General features: G+C 43.9%; 1 protein-coding gene and 1 long non-coding RNA gene across 5 annotated transcripts in view; one reads left to right on the top strand and one right to left on the bottom strand.

The window, feature by feature from the left end:
* Window positions 1-23,665, top strand: part of MAGI2 (membrane associated guanylate kinase, WW and PDZ domain containing 2) — a 1,353,147-nt gene extending 1,329,482 nt beyond the window's left edge. For 2 of the 4 annotated variants that reach the window (XM_044245895.1, XM_044245894.1), the window contains one exon: window positions 20,692-23,665. In XM_044245895.1, coding sequence (XP_044101830.1) covers window positions 20,692-21,362 — 671 coding nt within the window. In that variant the 3' untranslated portion in view covers window positions 21,363-23,665. The remainder of the gene's footprint in view (window positions 1-20,691) is intronic. The other 2 variants (XM_044245897.1, XM_044245896.1) reach the window with 1 other exon arrangement.
* LOC122904757 lies at window positions 7,740-15,097 on the bottom strand. Its single transcript, XR_006384259.1, has 3 exons — window positions 14,749-15,097; window positions 11,273-11,452; window positions 7,740-8,362 (listed from the first exon to the last, which is right to left on the bottom strand). It is a non-coding gene; the product is annotated as an uncharacterized LOC122904757 (long non-coding RNA).
* Window positions 23,666-24,474: the final 809 nt, after the last annotated feature.

Below are 24,474 nucleotides of genomic sequence, written 5' to 3'. Positions count from 1 at the left end.
CCTCTTATTTCTTTTTGCTGTCCGATTGCTGAGACTAGGACTTCTAGTATTCTGTTGAATAGCAGTGGTGACAGTGGACAGCCCTGTTGTGCTCCTGATCTTAGGCGGAAAGCTCTCAGTTTGTCCCCATTGAGAATGATATTTGCTGTGGGTTTTCCATAGATGGCTTTGATGATATTGAGGTATATACCCTCTATCCCTACACTGTGAAGAGTTTTGATCAAGAAAGGATGCTGTACTTTATCAAGTGCTTTTTCCGTATCTATCATATGGTGTTATCATATGGTTCTTATTCATTTCTTTTATTAATGTACTACATCACATTGATTGATTTGTGGATGTTGAACCAACCTAGCAGCCCAGAAATAAATCCCATTTGGTCATGGTGAATAATCCTTTTAATGTACTGTTGGATCCTATTGGGTAGTATTTTGGTGAGAATTTTTGCATCCATGTTCATCAGGGATAATGGTCTGTAATTCTCCTTTTTGATGGGGTCTTTGTCTGGTATTGGGATCAAGGTCATGGTGGCCTCGTAAAATGAGTTTGGAAGTTTTCCTTGCATTTCTATTATTTGGAAGAATTTCAAGAGAATAGGTATTCATTCTTCTTTAACTGTTGTGTAGAATTTCCCTGAGAAGCCCTCTGGTCCTGGGCTCTTGTTGGGAGATTTTTGATGACTGCTTCAATCTCCTTACTGGTTATGGGTCTGTTCAGGTTTTCTATTTCTTCCTGATTCAGTTTTGGTAGTTTATGTCTCTAGAAATGCATCCATTTCTTCCAGAATGTCTAACTTGCTGGTGCATAGTTGCTCATAATATTTTCTTATAATTGTTTGCATTTCTTTGGTATTGGTTGTGATCTCTCCTCTTTGGTTCATGATTTTATTAATTTGGGTCCTTTCTCTTTTCTTTTGGATAAGTCTGGCCAGGGGTTTATACATCTTATTCTTTCGAAGAACCAGTCCTAGTTTCATTGATTTGTTCTACTGTTCTTTTGCTTTCTATTTCATTGATTTCTGCTCTGATCTTTATTGTTTCTCTTCTCCTGCTGGGTATAGGCTTTCTTTGTTGTTCTTTCTCCAGCTCCTTTAGTTGTAGTGTTAGGTTGTGTACTTGAGACTTTTCTTGTTTCTTGAGAAAGGCTTGTATTGCTATATACTTTCCTCTCAGGACTGCCTTTGCTGTATCTCAAAGATTTTGAACAGTTGTGTTTTCATTTTCATTTGTTTCCATGAACTTTTTTTATGGTTTTTTTTTTTAAGATTTTATTTATTTATTTGGCAGACAGAGATCAGAAGTAGGCAGAGAGGCAGGAAGAGAGAGAGGAGGAAGCAGGTTCCCTGCTGAGCAGAGAGCCTTATGCGGGGCTCAATCTCAGGACCCTGGGATCATGACCTGAGCCGAAGGCAGAGGCTTTAACCCACTGAGCCAGCCAGGTGCCCCAAGAGCCTCCATTTTTTATTGCACCTCATTAATAGCTTTTTTTATTTCAACTTGGTTAGATTTTAGATCTTTTATTTCTCCAGAAAGGGCTTTTATCTCTCTAGAGAGGGTTTCTCTAATATCTTCCATGCCTTTTTCGAGCCCAGCTAGAACCTTGAGAATCATCATTCTGAACTCTATATCTGACATATTACCAATGTCTGTATTGATTAGGTCCCTAGCCTTCAGTACTGCCTCTTGTTCCTTTTTTTTGTGGTGAGTTTTTCCACCTTGTCATTTTGTCCAGATAAGAGTATATGAAGGAGCAAATAAAATACTGAAAGGGTGACAAAGACCCCAGGAAAATGCACTTTAACCAAATCAGAAGAGACCCCAAGTCATGGGAGGGAGAAAGGGGATAAAAAGAAGTTCAGAAAAAAAAAATTAAGAAAAAGAAAACAAATAAAGAAAAAATATAAAAAAGAAAAAATATATATATTAGATAAACTAGTTAAAAAAACATTAGAAAGGAAAAGGGTAAAAGTTTAAAAAATTTAGCAAAAGAGAAAAAAAATAAAATTAAATTAACCACAAAACTAAAGAATCAGGGGAGAAAGCCATGAGTCCCGTACTTTGCTTTCTCCTCCACTGGAATTCTGCTGCTCTCCTTGGTAGGTGAACTTTGTCTTGGCTGGATTTCTTGTTGATCTTCTGGGGGAGGGGTCTGTTTTAGTAATTCTCAAGTGTCTTTGCCCAAGGTGGAATTGCACTGCCATTACCAGGGGCTGGGCTAACTAATCTGCTTGGGTTCGCTTTTGGGAGCTTTTGTCCCCTGAATGCTTTCTGTAGAGTTCCAGAGGACGGGAATGGAAATGGCGGCCTCCTAGTCTCCAGCCTAGAGGAGCCGAGAGCTCGGGGCCCCACTCCTCAGTGCACCCTCAGAGAAAGAGCCCAATCACTCCTGTCACCCTGGCCTCTGGCCACGCTCCGAGCTCACCCAGCCTGCGACTGGTTCAAGGTAACCCCGAGCTGAGATCTCACTCCTCAGCTCTGTCTCTGTAGCCGGTTTCCCTGGTCTAATACCTGCAAGCTCTGCGACATCAGACACCCCTGATCCTTCTGTGACCCTGCGGGACCTAGGGCCACGCTGGCCCCACGTGGGCTTCACCCCAGTTTAGCCTCTGGAGCGCTGTCCCTCAGCAGAACAGACTTTTAAAAGTCCTGATTTTGTGCTCTGTTGCTCTGCCTCTTGCTGGGAGCTGGCCCCTCCCCGCCCCCCACCCCACTGTGGTCTATCTTCCCTTCACTTTGAATTCACTTTTCTGCCAGTCCTACCTTTCAGAAAGTGGTTGATTTTCTGTTTCTAGAACTGCTGTTCTTCTTCTCTCCAATCTCCTATTGGATTTGTAGGTGTTTGCAATGGTTTGATAAGCTATCTAGCTGATCTCCTGCTACCTGCTGTAGTCTCAGCTTTCTATTTCTCCACCATCTTGACTCCCCCTCCCCCATCATTAGTTTTTGATATAGTGTCCCATGATTCATTGTTTGCATGTAACACCCAGTGCTCCATGCAATCCATGCCCTCCTTAATACCCATCACCAGGCTCACACATCCCCCCACCACCCTCCCCTGTAAAACACTCAGTTTGTTTCTTGAAGTCCACAGTCTCTCATGGTTCGTCTCCCGCTCCGGTTCCCCCCCCTCCATTTTCCCCTTCCTTCTGCTAATGTCATCCATGCTATTCCTTATGTTCCACAAATATGTGAAACTGTATGGTAATTGACTTTCTCTGCTTGACTTATTTCACTCAGCATAATCTCCTCCAGTCTCATTCATGTTGATGCAGAAGTTGGGTATTCATCCTTTCTGATGGCTGAGTATTATTCCATTAGATATATGGATCACATCTTCTTTATCTATTCATCGATTGAAGGACATTTTGACTCTACACATTGTAGCTATTGTGGACATTGTTGCTATGAACATTGGGGTGCATATAGCCCTTTTTACTACATCTGTATCTTTGGGGTAAATACCCAGTTGTGTGATTGCTAGGTCATAACGTAACTTTATTTTTTTAACTTTTTGAGGAACCTCCATACTGTTTTCCGAGTGGTTGTACCAACTTGTATTCCCACCAACAGTGTAAGAGGGTTCCCCTTTCTCCACATACTCTCCAACATTTGTTGTTTCTTGTCTTGTTAATTTTTGCCACACTAACTGGTGTAAGGTGGTATCTCAATGTGGTTTTGGTTTTAATTTCCCTGATGGCTAATGGTGATGAACACTTTTTCATGTGTCTGTTAGCCATTTATATGTCTTCTTTGGAGAACTGTCTGTTCATGTCATTTGCCCATTTTGACTTATTTGTCTTTTGGGTGTTGAGTTTGAGAAGTTCTTAATAGATCTTGGATATCAACCCTTTGCCTGTTAAAAAGTTACTTTACACATCTCTAAGATCCATGAAGGCATAATTTGTCTATGATCTACTTAGAAAATCCAGCACAGGAACAACCAGTTCTTTCAGTTTTGGTATCCGCAAAAGTGAGCTGGAAACCTGTCATTGGAGGTGAACCCTGTATTATAAGTGGGACATCTGTTTGAAACTTCTCGCGTGGTCATGTACTATACACACTGCAGCTGTTGGAATGTAGGAAGGTGCCTGTGGAGGAGTATGAGCCTGGTGTGGCACAAGGGTATTCATAGTCATGTGCAGGCTGGTAAGACCTACACCCACGAGATTCTAGGTATTGCCCTTGCCGCTTCCCTGTATTTTGTGATCAGAAATCAGTAAGTTTTTCTAAATTTTTATTTATTTATTTAACAGAGAGAGAGATCACAAGCAGGCAGAGAGGCAGGCAGAGGGGAGGGGGCAGTAGGCTCCCCGCTGAGCAGAAAGCCAGATATGGGGCTCGATCCCAGGACCCTGAGAGCACAACCCAAGCAGAAGGCAGAGGCTTAACTCACTGATCCACCCAGGTGCCCCAGTAAGTTTTTGTCAAAGAGAAAAAAGGATAGCTAGAGCTGCTGGCTCCTGGGTCCTAACATAAAGAGAGAGATGGATGAGAGGACAGTGTTTCGAGAAATAAAACTGGATACAGGAAAAAAACAATTGACAGAATATGATTACAACAACATTGGATGACTCCAGACACAAGAGCTTTGCTTCCACTAATTCATTTTCTTTTTAAAGAACCAGAATTACTCTTCACTCTAGGAAACAGAGTTGCTGGAGGGTGTGTGTGTGTGTGTGTGTCAAGGAGATGGGGTAACTGGGTGATGGATATTGAGGGCACGTGATGTGATGAGCACTGAGTGTTATACGCAACTGATGATTATTGAACTCTAGACCTGAAACTAATGATGTACTATGTGTTGGCTAGTTGAATTTCCAAAAAAAAAAAAAAAAAAGAGGAAGAAAGAGCCAGAATTGTTAAAAAGGGACTTTGTTCCCCAGGGGCACTTTCATGGGGGACCTAGGGGCACGTCACTTGTGGGGCCTCAGTCCAGAGGCTGGTTAATCTGATGCCTAGTCTTGCCCATGAATGGCTTATAGAAGTGGATGAAGGGAGTTTGAACAAGATCTTGTCTGGGTACCACAGAGGCAATCTGTGGCTGGAGAGCAGGGGATCCTCCAAGTGGCTCATTTCCATTTCTTCTGTCTTTGGCAAGAGGTGGTTATTACCAGTTTCGATCATTCTTCCATGAAATAGGTGACTTATGATTGAAGATTCCCATCCCTATTTCTGTTGTCTTTTCAGACAGGGCTGTACTTGTGTGATGAAGTGCATGATTCTAGAAAAGCTTTAAGATTAAAGATGCTTTCTAAAGATTAGTGTAAAACCTGTTCAATTCAGATTCTGCTAGCTCTGTGAACTCAGAATTCATTATCGGTTTCTCTGGGCTAAGACTTAAGGCCATGTTTAGGGAGGCAGGGAGGTTACTAAGCAAACTAGTGGTGGGAATGGTATTTGCAAAGGTGTAACCACTGTAAAAAGCCTTTTTCACACCAGGCTTAAAAATGGTTTATCTGCACTGTTATTTTTTTCATATCTTAACAACTGAGGTATAATTTACATACAGTAAAATTCACCCTTTTCGGTGTATAGTTCTCCCCGTTCTGAAAAATCTGTAGCTATATAACCACTACCATAATCAAGATACAGAACAATTCCATAATCTTCCCAAATTTCTCATTCTCCATGTGGTCAAGCCTCTTCCCACCCCAGCCCTTGGAAACCACTGATCTGCCCCTTTACTTGTGTCTACTTCAGAATGTCGCATAAAGGGGATCCTGCAGAATGTAATGTCTTTGACCTGACTTCTTTCGCTCGGCATGAGCTGGCTGAGATACCCCCATGCTGTTGGGTGGGTAACTAGCTTGTTCTGTTCCGTGGCTGAGCACCGTCCTTCCTGCCACCGCGTGTTCATCCGTTCACCAGCTGAGGGACATTTGGTGGTTTCCAGTTTCTGGTGAGTCAGAATAAAGCCACTATAGAAACCCACATATAGGTTTTTGTGTGAACGTCAGTCTTTCCCTCGTGTAGATAAGTTTGGAGTGGGATGGTGGAGTTGTAGTCACTAAATGTTTCACTTTTTAAGAAACTGCCAAACTGTTTTCCCAATAGGTGTTCCACATCTCATTTCCAAAAACAAATGAGAGTTTCAGTGGCTCTGCATCCTGACCCTTTATTTTCAGGTGGTTGTTTTGGTTTGGTTTGGTTTTTACTTTAGCCATATTGGTAGATATGTAGCAGTATGTCATTATAGTTTTATTTTTATTTTTTTAAAAGATTTTGTTTATTCGTCAGAGAGAGAAAGAGACAGTGCACACACAGGGGCACACACAGGGACAGTGGCAGGCAGAGGGAGAAGCAGGCTTCTCACGGAGTAGGGGGCCTGATGCGGGGCTCCATTCCAGGACCCCGGGACCATTCCCTGAGCTGAAGGCAGATGCTTGACCGACTGAGCCAGCCAGGTATTCTTCGTTGTAGTTTCAATTTGCATTTTGTTATTAGTGATGTTGAGCGTCTTTTTCTGGGCACATTTGCTATTCAGGTATCATCTCTGGTACCCTCTTTTGCCCATTTTAAAAATTGGATTTAACTATTTAATGGCTGACATGTATATAAACAGTCACACAGATTATTTCATTTGATCACAACCCTGGGAGGGAAGCAGGGCAGATATCCCTCCCCAAGTCTGTATTCCATTTCCCTGAGCAGTTGAGGCTAGAATGGTGAAGTGACCTGCCCAAGTTCATGCCGAGTGCCGGGACTGGAGTTTGACACCTGTTCCCCCGCTAGCTGCGGGCTGCTCTTCCTGCAGGCAGATAGGGCCCCTGTCTCCTCAGCCCGACTGTCCTGTCAGCTGTGGCTCCGGGTGACTACGCCAGCCCAGGCAAAGTTATGGCAAGGTAACATCTGTGCTCGCCAGCTGTGCCATAGACATTTCCGTCCCTTTCCTCCAGCAAAACTTCCCCGTGCTTTGTCTCCCTTCCCTGGAGTCTAACTCCCGGCCGGCTACTAATACATAGGGGAAAAAAAAATCTATTAAACAAACCTTCCTGACTTTCTTCTTTCCCTCCTCTGAATGAGGATTTTTGCATTTTACCAGGGGCTTTTAGAGGTACCTCTTCTGCGTGTAGTGGTTTTTAAATTGTTCTGTTAGGGCTTCAAGATTCCTGAGAGATGGCCTAAAGACCAGGGCAGGTGGGTGGGCAGATGGGTGGAACAGGTGATGGGGATTAAAGAGGGCAGAAGAGACCAGAGCAGGTGGGAGCAGGTTGAATGGCGAGAGGCTTTGACTCTGGACCCCACCTAACCAGTCTTTCGTTTTTGTTCTACAAATCGGGCTTTCATTTACTATTTTTTTTTAAAGAAGAATGTGTTTCTTTCCAAAACATGCTTAAAATAACTGAACCAGTGTATTTCTCATATATCCTATAATGCAGATATTTTACTCATTGAGACTGATCCCTGAGCATCCCCCATATTCCCAGGTCAATCTGGGTCATCAAGATTTTACCTCGTTGAAAAATGGAGCTGAGATTCATAATCTGTACTCCCTGACACACCTCTGAGGGTTATACTAAGATAACAACCCCCTTTGGTCCCTGAGGCATAAATGATGTGGTTTTAGAATAAAAGTGAGGTTCAGAGCCAATGAATTCTTAAGAATTCTCAAGACATCTCTGGTACTAAAAGGTGATTTTATTAAAGCGCAGGGCACAGCACCCGTGGGCAGGAAGAGCTGCTGCCCCGTGACCCCGAGGACTGGCTGATTATATACTCAGGAGCTAGGGCGGTGAGGACAAAGGGGGTGTTCAGAAGGGCTGACATATAGGAAAGAAGACTCTCGGGGTACTGGAGGCCTGGTTACGGTCAAGCCAAGCTATGTTTTGTTTGTTTGTTTCTCTACTGAGGGACCAACATGAAGACAGTTAGGAGTCTTCCAGAAGTTAGGCGATTATAAATCACTAGGTGTCTGTAAACTGAGGGAGACTCCTGTCCTGCAGGACTGTGATCTCTATTAGGTAACCGTTAGGGCAGCCAGGAGTGCCTGAGGAATGTCACACATGTCACTGGGGAGGGGGGTGTAGGGTGCCAGCTTCTGCCTTGTCCTTAGCTAACCTTTTGCTCCCTTATCACTTGCTCCCTGAACAATTTTGATCCTTAAATCTTTAAGGCTGTTTAAGGTGGAAGGTCTCATCTTCTGTAACTTCTTCCTGATGAACAGGGGCATGGAGCTATCCCTACTGCCTGTGGGTCAACATGTGTCAGTTGGGGAGTGTGTAGGGGAGTTACAAAAGACAGAGGCAGACAGAGGCAGCCGAATCCCATGTTGACAGGACGGAAGTGTTTCCGTGAGTGGTCAGGATCATCTGTCGACATGAAGTCATTGTAGCTGTGCAGTCTCAGCACCAAGTAGAGAGACACTGAAGAGGGCAACACGTTAAGATTCGTAAGGCTACTGTACCCCTGGGGCAAATAATACATTATATGTCAATAAAAGTAATTTTTTTAAAAAGATTAGTAAGGCTATAAGAATGAGAAGTCCAGGGTGCCTGGGTGGCTCAGTGGGTTAAGCCGCTGCCTTCGGCTCAGGTCATGATCTCAGGGTCCTGGGATCGAGTCCCGCATCGGGCTCTCTGGTCAGCAGGGAGCCTGCTTCCTCCTCTCTCTCTCTGCCTGCCTCTCTGCCTACTTGTGATCTCTCTCTGTCAAATAAATAAATAAAATCTTTAAAAAAAAAAAAAAGAATGAGAAGTCCAACAAAGAGATCTTTAATCATTGACCATAATCCTCCTTTAAACCAGGAACTTAACCAATCACTGAGAGAGAAAGAAGGATTTTGTAGAGCCCCAATTTGGGCATTTGTATCTTTTATTACTCCTGGGACATTTTCGTGATAATCTGGGATGTACACACAACATTCTGTTTTGATAACTGCATATGTGCCACCCTGTGCTGCTGTTAGAGGACATCTAAGGCCATTCTATTTTGTAGGACCACCTTGCACATCTGTGCAACTTCGATACTAAGGAAGGAGATGCTGTCTAGTGAATCACTGAGTGCCTTCATGATGTATTTTTTTAAGGGCTTCTACATTCACTGGCAAGTGGGAGAAAACTTGTCTCAGGAGATAAGGGCATCCCCAACTGCATCACCCAATCCAATTATAAAGAAAGTGGGGCCATCCATTATTTTCATAAGTGTATAGTTAACCCCATGCAGTGGGGTATGCTCTGGCTTTAAAGAGATGACATCATCATCCCAGCCACACAGAACTGGTCCAGGTGCTAGCTGAGTCATACAATTGTTGGGGAATTAATCCCATTTTCCAGTTGTTTAAATAATTATGTGCCCATGGGGTTCTGTTATTATTCCTACAGAATAACAAGCAAGAAGATTGTCTATATATGAGTTACTGTGGTAATTTCTCTGAAGTTTACCTCAAGTTGTCTAGCTTAGGTAAACAACAAACATTTAAAGACAATCAGATCTAGAATTTAACATCCACAAAGGGGTGTTACTGAAACAATTCTTAAATTAACTCTCTAAAACAATTCTCTAAAATAACTCTCATTTCCAGAGGTAGCCAAATCAGGGCTAACTTATTTGAAAACAAGTCCAGTTTTAACAAACTTGGCCTAATTATTTACATAAGCTCAGCAAGAACAGTGAGTGATTATACAGATCTTTTAGAATCTGCTTTGTGGAAACTTCTTATAAGGAATCTCTAGGTGGAAATTTTAATAGCTTCTCCAGGCCAGAAGCCAAGCCAAGTACTTGCCATCAGACATGCCTGCAATACCTGTAGATTTGGGCAGAATCTGTAGATTTGGGCTTCCTGAGGTCCCCAGAGTATCCTGAGGTTCCCGCACCTTCCAGGAAGTAACATTCTTTACTCACGTGGTGAGGCTGCTGAGAACTCTGGAAGCAAGGTGTCAGACCAACAGTTCCAAGGGGCTTTATGGCTCCAGGTTTCATAAAGTCAACCTCATTACTTAAAGCTGTTTGGTCATATCTGAGTCTGTGCATGTCTCTCAAATAAGACATTCCAGTCAAAGCCTTGGTAAAATAACCAAAGTTTTCAACGGTGTCCTGTTACAAGAACAGATTCTTACTGAACTGATGTAAATGACTAGGACTGCCATGGAAGAAAGAATACTTACCAAGACCTTTTGAATTTCAGAGGGTTCAGGTAGAGAAAAAAATTGAATGCTTTGACTTGTTTACAAATGAATATTTTTACATTTCTGTAAGTCACAGATATCTTTAAAAAAAGTTTCCTTAATCTGGAAGAGCTAACATTAAAGGACCAGCAATATTTCCAACAAGAGTTGCAAACACTATAATCTTTTCATTCATTCAGTCCCACATTACTAATTCTGGTTTAGTTTGAATGCAGCTTTAGTTCTGGAAATTCTTACCCATTTCAGTTTTAGGATTTTCAACATATTGAATACCTGTATTTGTCCTAAAAGTCCTTTATATGAATCTTCTTGAAGATGAAACTCATTTTACAAGGGAATTACAACAATTATAAATGACAAAAACTCAGAATGGACATAGTTAAAGAGCTGAGGAGGTAAGAGTTTACAATATAGCTGGCGAGGAAATCAGGTTATTTCTGTGACACACGACACTTCAGTAACTAAAATATCAAGTGACAAACTCATTCATTAGCCTTCTACAACTTTTCTTTGCATTCAGGTTTTGTCCCAAGCCCTTTCTCTCCAAACAACCCATCTCATTTAGAACAAAACTACCTCCTTTTACCTTCAACAAAAATGCATTCCCATCAGTCATTTTGCACTCATGAAAAACCTTAATCTCCAGTGCAGACTAAGGAGTAACCAATCATGAACTGTTACACCAGAATTCTTTAGATGGCACATTTGTCAATCAGTTAAGCACAAGGCATGTTTATCAACAGATTTAAATATCCTTAGTTTCTTTGCAATAAGAGGTCAGAAGCACAAACCTATGACCAGTAGTTAATGACTTAGCACTTTATCCTATGTGGCAAAGACCTAGATGTCCCGTGAATTTAATTCCATTTATCACCCAAGCAAAACGTTAAAGTTTCAGGTTACCAATGTCTTTGAAAACTATCTTAACAATCACCCATGAAAACTTTGAGACAATAAAACATTTTAGCTATCTTTTTGCTAACAAAGGTAACATGAGTTCGACCTTCAGAAAACCTTGATAGAATAAATGTTTCACATTTAGTGCTGATAACTTTAAAGACATGTCTATCATAATTAAACCAGCAAACTTAACTTAGTTCAAATACTGATTTATGTTCCACCTGGGCCCACCACATTTTCAGTTTTTACCTGAGACACTGGTGGGGAAATCCGGAGTGGGAGGTGTTAGGTCCAGGGGGTGCTCTTCTTGCTCCTTAACAGTGAAGACAGAAGGAGCCGCAATGCAGGAGGCACTGTGGATCGTATGCAGGCCACACCCAAGGTGGTGCAGAAACAGGAGAAGGGGGAAACAGAAGAGACAAAGTTCTGCTGGAAGGCAGAGAAAGGGTTCCCGGTTTTAGAGCTCATCAGCTCCAACAGAGGAGCAGATGCTGTGTTTTCCTGCCAACAAGCGCGGAGGGGTCAGGCAGTCCACATTGGGCCAGACAGGGAATTTCCCCCAAGCAGTTTCAGCAGCTGCTTGGGACTATTCTTTAAAGTCCCCATCCTGAGGGAGACTAACCCCAGTTGGCTCCCGTTATAATCATTAACCCAGGAAATAAGTGACAGGGAAGCCCCCACATCTATTAGGAGGAACAGAGAGAGATAAAGTCAGAGTTCCCTTTGCTAGGGATGGCCTGTGTATCCTCCAGCAACCTGGGTTTACCAGGAGGAGGCCTATGTAGATAATTATCATCCAATGCATCAGGAGGGGTTATTAGCCAGACATATTCAGGAAATGCATTCTGCAAGAGGCCCTTAGGTCAGGGTCCTGGTGTAGAGCATTGAAGGCTTAGGTATGAGCAATGCACGTATCCTAGGTCCATTTGCCCTGTTTCCTGCAGAGGAGAGCTAACTGACAGATCCCACTGAGGCCATGCAGTGCTACAGCAGCTCAGTCCTTTCCTGACTGTTGCAATCTGAATTGTTTCCAGTGGGTTAAAAGGCACTGCAAGGTAGTAGTCCTTGGGAACCAAAGAAGCCTACTGAAGCCATGCTTCCAGAAAAGTAAAGAAAGTCCATTTCCAAATCACCCCGACTTCCCTGTGCGTCCCACGCAGGATATCAGAATTCCTGTGTGTCAAAAGCAGCAGGAGGCGTCCCTTAAAACATTGCTATTGATCACAATCCCGCCTTCCCGTGAAGGCATTCCTGCCCTAAAAGGGCCGTAGGAGGGGTGCCAGCGTCCCTCCCCTTCCCCATTGCATCCTAGGCTGCCGATGGGTATCTGGTGAATGGACTAAGATACTGTGCCGTCCTATACTCTAGAAGTTGTGTTATTGCCCTGCCATTTTGACCCATGGAAAATAGTAGAAAATTTTTGTAAGAGGAAATTAACCCAATTTTGTAGCTCTAAGTGCTTAGTAGAGGCCACTGACAAGAAACAGTAAAGACTAAAATCCATCATGGTCTAAACGACATTCCAACACACACGGCCCTTTACAGCCAATTTCCCTAGGAAACATTCCCCGGGTTTTAATTCAACCAGGTACCGATTTCAGCCGGCTCCCAGTGAAGGTCCCACCGCCAGAAGTGGCTAGACCAGGGATGTGGAGGGATCACGTTAGATCAATCAGGAGGAAACCTCACACGGGAGTCTTAAGATTGGCAGCTGTCTTGATGACTTAGGTGGCTGTCCCATGCCCAAGACAGACAGCTTTGTAAAAGAACAGGAATAAAGAGAGGGCACCAAATTTCTGGGTCTTATTACCATTCCGGCCAGGGTACTAACTTCCAGCCAAAAGGCAGACTTTTCTCCTCACCATGGAGTAGCCCTGGGCTAGAGGATTAAGCCTGAGCAATCGACATGAAAGTGTTCAGTAAGACGGCACTCCTTGAAGGGCCCCCAGAATGAGAGTAAAGGAAGAGGAGAGAAAGTACTCACCAATTTTGCACCGAAGCTCAGCGTCTAGATGTAAAGACTCATAGCCCCCACATTTGGGCACCAAATGCTGACATTTTAGAAAAAAGTGAGGTCCAGAGCCGCCGACCAAGTAAGAATTCTTAAGATGCCTCTGGTGCAAAAACGTGATTTTATTAAAGCACAGGGACAGGAGGCGTGGGCAGAAAGAGCTGCTGCCCCTTGACCCCGAGGACTGGCTGATTATATACTCAGGAGCTGGGGCGGTGAGGACAAAGGGGGTGTTCAGAAGGGCTGACATATAGGAAAGAAGACTCTCAGGGTACTGGAGGCCTGGTTATGGTCAAGCCAAGCTGTGTTTTGTCTTTTCTCTACTGAGGGACCAACATGAAGATAGTTGGGAGTCTTCTAGAAGTTAGGTGATTGTAAATCACTAGGACGTCTGTAAACTGAGGGAGACTCCTGTCCTGCAGGACTGTGATCTCTATTAGGTAACCGTTAGGGCAGCCAGGAGTGCCTGAGGAATGTCACACATGTCACTGGGGAGGGGGGGTGTAAGGTGCCAGCTTCTGCCTTGTTCTTAGCTAGCCTGTCACTCCCTCATTATACAGAGGGGTTGGCTCGATTCTTCAGGCCTTGATCATTTCCTTCTGTTTACTCCAGGGCACTGAATAAGGAATGTATTTTTCTACACGGGTCGTGATGTGGAAAAAAGTTGAAAAGCACCTAAATAGAGTAGTGGCTTGGGACTGGGCTCTGGAGTTATGTAGTCAGTCATCCTGATTCTCACGTATCAGCTGAGTGGTCCTGACACATTGCCTAATGTATCTAAACCTCAGTTTCTCCATCTGTGAAGTGGGGATAACAGCACCAGATGCCTCAGAGCTGCTGAGGTTTAAAGGGTCACGTATAAGACTCAGCTGGCACAGTTTCTGTGAAGACTGAAGCCCTCTGTAAATGTAGCCCCATCAGCAATAGGTCCATTAGCCCTGAGATTTGCCCCTTCAGCACCAGAGGTCAAGTTTGCCACAGGTTTACTCCTGTACCTTGGATCACTCTCGAAACAAGTATAAATATGAAGCACAGATAAGCATATACGGTCACAATTTTTAAAGGTATTGATGTTTGTAACACCTTGTTTACATCTCTGTGGTAACAAAGGTGATACAAATACATGTTTGAATGCTATTAACAATGCCTCCAGATAGGAAACAATGCTTGAAAAAGAGCAAAAAGCAAAGGAAAATCATTAATTTGTTCAAAAGTTTTTTTTTAAGATTTTATTTATTTATTTGACAGACAGAGATCACAAGTAGGCAGAGAGGCAGGCAGAGAGAGGAGGAAGCAGGCTCCCTGCTGAGCAGAGAGCCCGATGTTGGGCTCGATCCCAGGACCCTGGGATCATGACCTGAGCCGAAGGCAGAGGCTTTAACCCACTGAGCCACCCAAATGCCCCTCAAAAGTTTTTTAAAGGCACATTTTTCTTTGTTATTTTGTTACAAAAAGTAATCACTTTAGTGATGCTTCAGCAGATCCAAACGAACTATTCATTATGGCTTGAGCCCATCCTTAAAAGATTTTTCTTTTGAACACCTAATGACTTCACATTACTGTCCTTTGATCTACTCTAGTCATTTTTTGTATTTTTCTGTAATATTCTAAATTAGATGAGAATATAATTCAGTATAATCACATCAGTATTCTCCAACCCAGCCAACTGTAGGTTGCAACAAGAAAGGTTTTTATGAGAAGGAAGAACACTTACCACGTCCATGAATCTCTTTGCAGAATAATTTCACTCATTTGAGCAGTGAAAGTAGGTCTTGAACTGACTCAGTGTTTCCAATATCTAGTAGGAGTATTTCCAGATCAGTCTGGGTCAAAGTGTGATCCTGTGAGGGACATTTTAAAAATACACAGTCTTATCTCTGCCCTTAGGAAATCTAATTTCCTTATCCTCCGATTCCGCTCATGTTTCCAGCATGTTCACCAATCAACACCCTCACCGTGGTGACTGCCCTTCTGTGTCCAAGGTTCAGACACAAATGGCAATCAGAGCCTCCACTTAGAATAACGATGGATCGGCCTCTGGCAGAATCGCTTTCGATGGAGGATTCTAGGATACTAACCCAGAAGCAAAGATGAGCCTGGGAGGCTCAGTCAGTTAATCATCTGCCTTCGGCTCAGGTCATGATCCCAGGGCCCTGGGCTCCCTGCTCAGTGGGGAGTCTACTTCTCCTTCTCCCTCTGCCTCCCCCCACAGCTTGTGCTCTTTCTCTCTCACTCACTCTCACTCTGTCTCTCTCAAATAAATTAAAAAAAAAAAAAAAAAGAGGCTGGCAAAGTAGTCCATTGACAGTGTTTGAGCTGAGTTTGTAGACCATCACGCAACTGAGAAAGTCATTCAACAACCCTGATCCACCCTGACCAGCTACAGAGCCTGGAACAAGTTACTTAACCTCTTTGTGTCTCAGTTTCCTCATCTGTAAAATGTACAATTTACAGAAATTTACTGTAAAATGTACAATGTACAGTTGGGTCAGTACATTAGAAAAGTGACTGGCATCTAGTAAGCCCCTCACTGGATGTTAGCTGTTGCCATTATTGGCCATACAATACTGGTAATACTACTGTTACCTCCCTGGCCACCCTTATCCAGAAGGCAGCCTGTAGGCTCTGTGTCCCAGCCCTGTACTAGGAGGAAGAGGAGAGAAGTACAGAGCCTTGGGGACCCGTCAGCCCAGAGCTGAAAGCCCCAGGGCTATTAGGTGAGGTGTGGGGTGGGAGACAGACCCTCCTTCCCCTGCAGCAATCCCTGGCTCCCTTCTAACCCGTCTCCCTCGCCCTTCAGCACAAGATAAAGTGAACTCTTCCTTGATTCCAGTTATATTTTCCTCTGCACAATTTTTTGCTGGAATTAAGAGCCACCTAGAAAAACCAATAATGCAGATACTCACTTACTACAATAAGTAGTCTATTCCTAGTGGGTCACCTCTCTGCTTATTGTCACTTGAGTTATATTCCATAAGGAAACAAGCTATTGAAACACCAGTAGATGAAGATTTTTGGTTTGTTTTTTAATCTCAGGCATAGCGAGATTACATAGAAGACTACATTTTATTTTTCAATATTGCTGAGTTCCTACAAGATAATTCAAGAGATCATACATCTTTCAACTCAAACATAATAGTATATATGTCTGTGTGATTTCTGTACAGATATACTATTAATATCTATTATGTATTAATCAGCCTATTTTCTAGGGCAGATCCATATTGGCTAGAAACAACAAGAAGGGGAAGAAACCTGGTCTTAACTTAGGACACAGACCTGCTTCTCCCCCCAGCAGAGTTTGAGATATTTAGAATCTTGCCTGTGGTTCATCCAAACATTCACCGGCACAGTGACTAATAAGTCCCCAGACGTGAAGCTCCTTTAAGCAAAGTCATTACATCATCATGGCTGAGAAGATTAACAAGGGAAAGAACATCTGTGAAAAGTCAGGAGAACTTAACTGCCTGTTTTCCATCCAGAGCTTTTCTCTCTCTCTCTCTCTCTCTCTCTCTCTCTCCCCCTCTCCCCCTCTACCCCAGGGGCCACTGATAAAAGCCAAGACCTCTTCCCAGTGCCCGTTCTGTTGCTCGGGCCCTCCCTCTACACTCCTGCCCCCAGTGTATTTATTTCCTCTCGCACTAGCATTTCCCCACCATCTTCCCTCTGGAAACTGATAGAAATCATAGATACAAACCTATTTTTGCTGATTATTTTCTCTAAATGAAGATCTTCTCTGAAGTGTTCGCTCAAGTAGGCATTTGGTTTCAAGTCTTCCGTCTCTGTCTGTGGAACAGACTGGTCTGTTCATAAGTATTCCCAGAGCACTTATTACTGTGTCAAACACTCTGCTGGGCAGGAATTCCCACTGTGCTAAACAAGACCACTGTGGCCACTGCCCTCATGAAGGTTTCGATCTAGTAGCTGAAACCGAGACCAACTGAATAAGCGGGCAGATATGTAATTATCAATTATAAGTACTATGAGGAGATAAAATCAAGATGCTCCTGAGGACAGCAGAATATCTGCTTTGGATTGGGGGTGATATTTAAGAGTCCTAAAGAATAACAAAAGAGCCCACCGTATGAAGAGCTGGGCAGAGAACCTTCTGGGCCAAAGAGTCAGCAGTGACCTCCCAGAGTAGAGAATGCGCTTGGTGCATTCAGGAACTGAACGGAGACCAGTGTGGGTGGAGAACAGAGAATAAATAGAGATAAATAGAGAGGACGCTCCGGAGGCTGGCAGGGGCCAGTTCATGCCGGTTTTCGTGGATTTTAATCTAATAGCAGTAAGAATCCCCTGTAAGTTTCAAGCGAAGGAATGGCTGGATCTAATTTGTGTCGCCAAGAGGTTGTTATGGGTGTTGTGTGGAGAATCGTTAGAGGTAGGCGAGACCAGGAGTAGAGAGAAGAGTGGGTTATTGGAGCTGCCTCTGTGAGAAACAGCAGCATGGCAGGCGCATCCCTTGGGTAAAGTAACCGGGTTAGCTGTCCTGAGCTCCGAGCTCGGGAGGGTTACAGTATCCTACACGTAACTTCTCCTGCCTGAACAACACTGAAATTCGTTTTTTGAATTCTCTGTCTTGAACAGTCTCACTAAGGGTCTAGGAAAGATGTTCACAGTATGGCCTTCTTTTCACTGTGATTATCTTGGGCAGCCCAAGCTGGTTGCATCTGTCTAGGCCCTGCCCGGGGTCTTGACCTTGGGTGGTGAAAGGGAAGACAAACCTTAGTTGACAAAGTCCACATGTCCTTGAAGCTAAGACTAGTTAAGACTTGCGGGCAGATCGCATCTGTGAGGGAGAGAAAGGAATCGAGAATGGCTCCAGGTGATGGTTTCGGCGCTCACCAGGATGGGGAAATAAGGAAAGAGTGCAGAAAAATGAAAATTGTTAAATCCCTTAGTGAATGTCCATCCTTTAAATCCTGTTACTTTAAGATCCAGCTCATTGTAAATTTTGACTTAGTACTCTCGGTTGGTCCTGGCTGGAACATTTTAGCTTTCAGTTTGTCCCCACTAAGAATTTAATGATCTATAAATAAATACTTGAGAAATCGTTTTACAGTAAGAGTATACTAGATCTTTGTATTTTGACTGATTTCACCTCCTCGTTTACTGTCACGAGTAAAATGTGCGGAAATAGATGCTAACCATTCTGTTCCGTGATGATGGGGTCTGCTTCCTGCGGGGCCGCAGCACCCACGGAGCATGTCCATTTCACATGCTTTGATCCTATTTGCAAGGCATCCCAATAGGAAAATTTTCTCAGTAAGTAAAAGAGAGTAAAGAAACCCAATGTTTTACTCTTGGCTGACCCATTTTGTAATCTTGGTCAAATTACTTAACCTCTCTCTGCTTCAGTTCCTCCTTCAGGAAATGGTGTGAATAATATCAGCCTCCCCGTATCTCACAGTAATTCAAGGCCAGCTAATTGACTTGGCCACCCGTGATGGAATTGGCAGAGGTGGGCGGGGGTGGGGGGGTATGTTGGGAACAGATACTAAAATGTGACATAGCATTACCATGGTCCGAGTTAGAGACTACCATAGCACAGCTACCCTCTAGTGAGGCCTTTTGAAGACCGCTGTTAACTCTTTCAGGCAACATCTTTCTACATGAAGGAGTTGCCATGGTCTGTCATTTGCTATAACAGTTTGATTTTCAAATTCTAGCCCAGTCAGAAGCAGAACATACTCCAACTTTCAACAAAAACATTTGCATTTAAGGATTTTCGAATATTCCTTGAAGCGGCCAAGGCTACCTGGGGTAGAGCAAAACCACACCTGGGAATCATAGCAGATGGGAATGGCCGATTGACTGCACTTACTCAAAACCTCACCTACAAGTATGCTAGTTAGTGGGGGCAGCTGGTGGGACTCAGAAGAGAAATCTGACTCAACTATTTGTAAAAAAATCATTATAATCCTCCCATTGGCAAGTGCTTTTCCCTTTGAAAGTGCGTGTCTTATCTCTACAAGGTAAACATTTCATCCTCACCTTATAAAAGAAGAAAATGAGGCTCAGAGAGATCAAGTAGTTGATCCAAAATCACATCTTGGTAAATGCCAGAGGCAGGATTGGATTCCAGGTTCTTCTAATGCTTTTCCAGGACTTTTTACTCACTATGTGAACATGATAATAGATATATCTCTGAAAAGAAGGAAGAGAAGAACACTGAACCCTAAATACTCCCTTCAAATATCACATCAAAGGAGGAACTTTTTATAATTGATTTGCTATTGTAGAGGTGGCCCAGAATTTTTGGAACTATCAACTCCACTGCCTTCTTCCTCTCCTTATCGCTTTATAAATCAGCATCAAAAGTACTAAATAAGAATCCTCAAATTTTAAACATTCACGGACTGAGTCTGAATAAGGGCCTCTAATTGTGTCATATAAAGTTACAGTGGCAGGAACTGATTCACAGGCACCAAGGCTGGTGTGTGGGGCTGAGTCTCTCAGCTGGTGAGGAGCCTCTCCTGCCACCCAGCATTCAGACATCAGTGTGGTTTCTTTGTTCCTACTCATGAGCATATGCTCTGTGAAGAGAACTGACACTCTAGAAAGCTATTTCAAAATTTGAGGATTTCCAAAGGTCTTGGGACATATTTCTTACAGATATCAAGGGATGACTGTATTGGGCTTTCCTGCTTTAATTTTGATTTTAGTAGCTAGAAGCTCAAGGGTCACGTTAGTGCTCATAGTAGTCACTAACTCATCTCAGATTCCTAACACGTCTGTCCTCCTACTTGGCTTCTGACCAGCTTTAAAAAAAAAAAAAAAAAAAATCTCATTTTTATCATTCTCTTTTGTGTTTTGTTGTACATTGTCTCAGATCCTTTCTCAAAGTAGGGAGATTGGAAACCCCAAGTAAATGTTAAAACTAGGCTTCCTAAAAGGAATCATTTATCTTAGTCTGGCCCTGCTATCCTGTCAGAACTACCGAAAAGAATTAAGGACAATGATTTCCAAAAGATAAGAGTAAATGTTTTTTGATGACTTTATCCAAATTCTGAGACTATCTGGTGGTGATTATGCTTTGAGTGACACCTAATGGTTGAAAGTCACTGTCCCAACTTCTTCCAGAGGACTCAGACCAATGTTTCTCAAAGCTCAGTTCTTGGACCACCTTCAGACTCAGCGGGGTGCCTGGTAAAAATGCAGGGGAATTCCTGCCCCCCCCCCCAGCTCCTGAAATCTCTGCTAGCCGCCCCCCCCTCCCCCGGGGAATCTGTATTTTTCACAACCAGCCCCGGGTGATTCCGACATGGAGTTTGAGAACCACTGATTCAAGTGCTGCCAAGCTAGATACCCACACCGGGCTGTCAGATCTGAAGACACCCCAGAGAGTTAGTAAGGGCCAAGGCGAAGGGATAGATTAGGCCCCGCCTTAGCAATGCTCATCCTGATTCATTCAACAAGGGATGGAGGTGGGGTAAATAAGTCTGGGCGGGGTGGGACACAGAACCGCCCCCGCCCCGGGGTGGGGCGCGGCGGGCTGCCCCGTTGGCAGTGAGGGTGGGAGCGGCGGTGGCTCGGGACCTTGAAAGCAGTCGCCCCTGGCCGCCTGCTCTCGTCCCTACGGTAGCGAGGGGTCGCGGGAGCGTGCAAGGGCTGCGCGGCGCGGCTCCTAACGCCTGTGCTTCCTGTCCCACAGACGAACCCAACTCCTGGAGTTCTCCCGCTGCCGCCTCCCCAGGTCTGCCGGAAGTAGGCGTCTCCCTCGAGGACGTCCTCTCTCCATTCTCTCCATCACATCCAGCCCCACCCTCCGACCCTTCCCACCAGATAGGCCCAGACCCAACTTGGGATATCAAAAGGGAACACGACGTTAGGAAACCAAAGGAGCTTTCAACCGGCGGCCAGAAGAAGCAGCGCCTCGGGGAGCAGAGGGAGCGCTCGGCGAGCCCGCACAGGGCCGCTCGGCCGAGGCTCGAGGACGCGCCCGGCGGCCAGGGGCGGGAGGCCGGCAGGTCCTCCTCGGAGGCCAGGGCGCCCGGGCCCGCGGCGGCGGACGCGGCGGACGCGGCGCGGGCCGGCGGGAAGGAGGGGCCCCGCACCTCGGCGGGCCCCGAGCTCGGCCGGCGCGAAGGCCCCGGGGCTGCGCCTGCGTTCGCGGGCCCGGGCCGTGGCGGTGGCGCCGAGCGCCCGGGCGCGCGGGAGGCGGAGGGCAGGGCGGGCGCGCGCGCGGGGCCCCGGCAGGGCGCGCGGCCCCCGGGGGGCGCCCCCACGCGCAAGGCCGCCGTGGCGCCCGGGCCTTGGAAAGTGCCCGGCTCCGACAAGCTGCCGGGCGTCCTCAAGCCGGGCGCCTCGGCTGCGGGCAGATGAGCCGCGCGGCAGCAGCCTGCCGCCCCGCCTCGACGCCTGCAGGCCGTTCTTCTTAGGTTCCGTCTCACGGCGTTTTAATTTATTTTCACTGTCACACGCATAGATCCACGAGGCACCAAGGCCTGGGAGCATCGATGTGAAGTCCCACGTGTCCAGCGAGCATGGGCGGCACGGCGTCCACGCGCAGACCTAAACTGATCCTAAAGCCCTCGGTTCCATTGTGGGGGCTTTGGCAGCTATGGAAGAACCAAAATAACGTGAAGAACATCACAGAGAGACGGTGCAGTGTAGCTTTAGTTTAAAAAGAAAAAAAAAAATTTAAAAGAAAGAGAAAAAAAATTTTTACCCCCACTGCATGAAGGATTTGGATGCTATCCAAACTCTAATATCAAGAAACTGGACAAGTTAAGAGCAATCACAAACTGGAATATCGCCTTAAAAATCAAACTGCACGGAGCAAGCTGAAACTGAGACAAGATTATATCTTTTAATTGATCTAAAGAGTTGTAAATAAATTGTTCTCGACATATCTAGACAGGGGTTAAAAGGTTTCTTTGAAACATTCGGAACTGTTCGCCCATGACATGTTTCCATGGCTCACCCGTGGCATCCATCACCGGTATTAGCAGCAACGTTCCCTGCATACCGCAGGACGAGTTAGAAATCTAGTGAATTCATTGGTGTGATGCCATTTTTACTGCCATTTCTGTGATCAAATCATATTTCTGTACATTTTCAGTGGTAGAAAAAAAAAGGTTTTAAAAAAATTGTATCTTAGGGAACATTGCCATAAGTCAGAATTTTGCAGTTTAGCTCATAGATCTTAATTGGTTTTCATCTAAAATATGCATTTTATAATTGAAGGACCACAATTTGTTTAATCAAGATTGGCAAGGCTGCAGTTTCTTTATGAAGAGGCTTTCCTATTGTCTCAGGCTAGCAAAGATAGTAGCTTCTTTGACAGCAGTGTTCTATTTCACTTATTTTATTGTCTTTTTTAAAACCCCCTTTCCGGTATTTCATTTTCACTTTGATAGAGCAGAGGCAAAATGTTTCTCCTGTATTTCTCAGATTATAATGGATCCCTAATATTCAAAAATCATACAATGGCCAATTTATTTTCATAAAAGAACGTGAGCCTTTTAGCATTCTTTTCTGCTTTATCTTACCTTATTGTTTCTCCTTTTATTTTCATTTGGTTTGCTTTTTTGTCTTTGTAGTCTTTGCCGTTTTTAAATTTCTTTAGCAGCTTCTAGATGTTTCTGTTTATCTTCATTGATCTGTGGTTGATCCCCTGGCAGAATACTAAGGCTTGCCTTTCTTCCCTGCCCTTTTAATATTCCTTTGTAAAATGTTACCTTCAGTTAATTATCCATTGGTACTTATTGTAGCTACACATATTAAAAGGCAAACTGTTTCTGAGAGCAGTTTCTTTTTAATTTGTCCTGAATGAATGAGGCTTCATCCTTCCCAGATACTGGCCCTTACAGGAGTTCAAATGCAAATAAGCCTCACCTCCCTGAACTTGTAGTCAAATAAGTAAAACAGGAGATCAGGTCCATCACCCAAGGTCACACATAATAACCTCCCTCCGTTGACTTTCCATCTCTGTAAATTGCAGTAACCTGAGCACTAGCCATTTAATTTCCATCAGGCATAGGAGTAGTTCAGTTGTTTGACAAGAGGAGAATATGGTCGAAAGCCTCAAGTGAAGAATCTTGCAGCCTGTAAAAGCAATTGCCAAAAATGGAATCCATTTATCATAAACAAAAGCACAAACACATGTAGCAGTTTACAGTACTTTTTGGTTTAATCTCAATTAGTCTTTCTCCCCTGGACTAGAAATCCAGTATAGTTTGCCATTAATTTATTGAATCTGGTTTTGGACAATGCTTCTGTAGTGTAGCTGCACGTCCCGGTACTGTATCCTCTGACCTTTATTTTTCATGTGTTACAAAAGGATAAAAAAGTTGAGATTACGCTTGCATAAACTCTAATTTGCACAGTTCACAGCTACTACTTGTGCAGTAATTGCTTTATGCGGCTGTAATCCATAACCTGTGAAGACAGCACATCATCTAAATCCCATTCCAAATAATATTTCTGTGTAGTGTTAGCTGTGAATTTACCTTGTACAGTTGTATCTCTATAAATATAATTCCATGTATTAATAGTCACAGAAAGACTGTAAGTGAGCAACTATTTTTATGAAACGCACCACTATGGATAAATTAACTTTTACAGAAATCTTGTTTACTGTATGATATTCTAAAACACTGTCAAATAAAATATATATCCAAAAACCTTTTCTTTTTCCAACTATATAGGCTGTGTGTTAATTTGAAGTAACAAATTACTGGGAGTTAATGTTTTCAAACTGCAGTTTTTGTAGTTTTTGTGGGGTTTTTGTTGTTGTTGTTGTTTTGGGGTTTTGTTTTTTTTTTTTTTTTTGAGTGGAAATTTAATGCCCCCAAACAGGACTTTTTTTCAAACTTGAATCTAAAGGCAGTGGAATTATACAGGAAAAACAAACCAACAAACCAAAAACAAACAAAAACCACAAAAAACAAACTTTTTTCTTTTCCCCAAGTAAATGGAGAGTTTTCTCAAAGACACTCTATTCGGTACTTGCCTGTTGGCTAACTACATCATTTATGAACTGGTAGTATGCTTCTGTTGCTTGCTATCCTGAGTGATGTACTGTGCCTTTTTTTCAAAAAGGATTTTGGGCATCCATCAACAATTAATCCCATCACATTTTTTTCCTTTTTTTTTTTTTAGATTTTATTTATTTATTTGTCAGAGAGAGTGAGCACAGGCAGAGAGGCAGGCAGAGGGAGAAGCAGACTCCCTGCTGAGCAAGGAGCCCAACATGGGACTCGATCCCAGGATGCTGGGATCATGACCTGAGCCAAAGGCAGCCGCTTAACCAACTGAGCCACCCAGGCCTCCCCATTTTTTTCCTTTTAATTCTGAATTTTTTTCCTGTAGAATCCTAAGGAGTTTATGCAGAAGCCAACACTTAAGTGAACAGTAGTGCAGAGGTCCAATACGAATGTCTGAATATGGCCTGTGCAATGTATTACAGTATAGACACTGGGGAGAAGAGAGG

The sequence above is a fragment of the Neovison vison genome, chromosome 4 (genome assembly GCF_020171115.1).
Source record: "Neovison vison isolate M4711 chromosome 4, ASM_NN_V1, whole genome shotgun sequence".
Lineage (NCBI taxonomy): Eukaryota > Metazoa > Chordata > Mammalia > Carnivora > Mustelidae > Neogale > Neogale vison.
The sequence above is the reverse complement of the archived record's forward strand: the minus strand, read 5'-3'. Positions and strand labels throughout refer to the sequence as shown.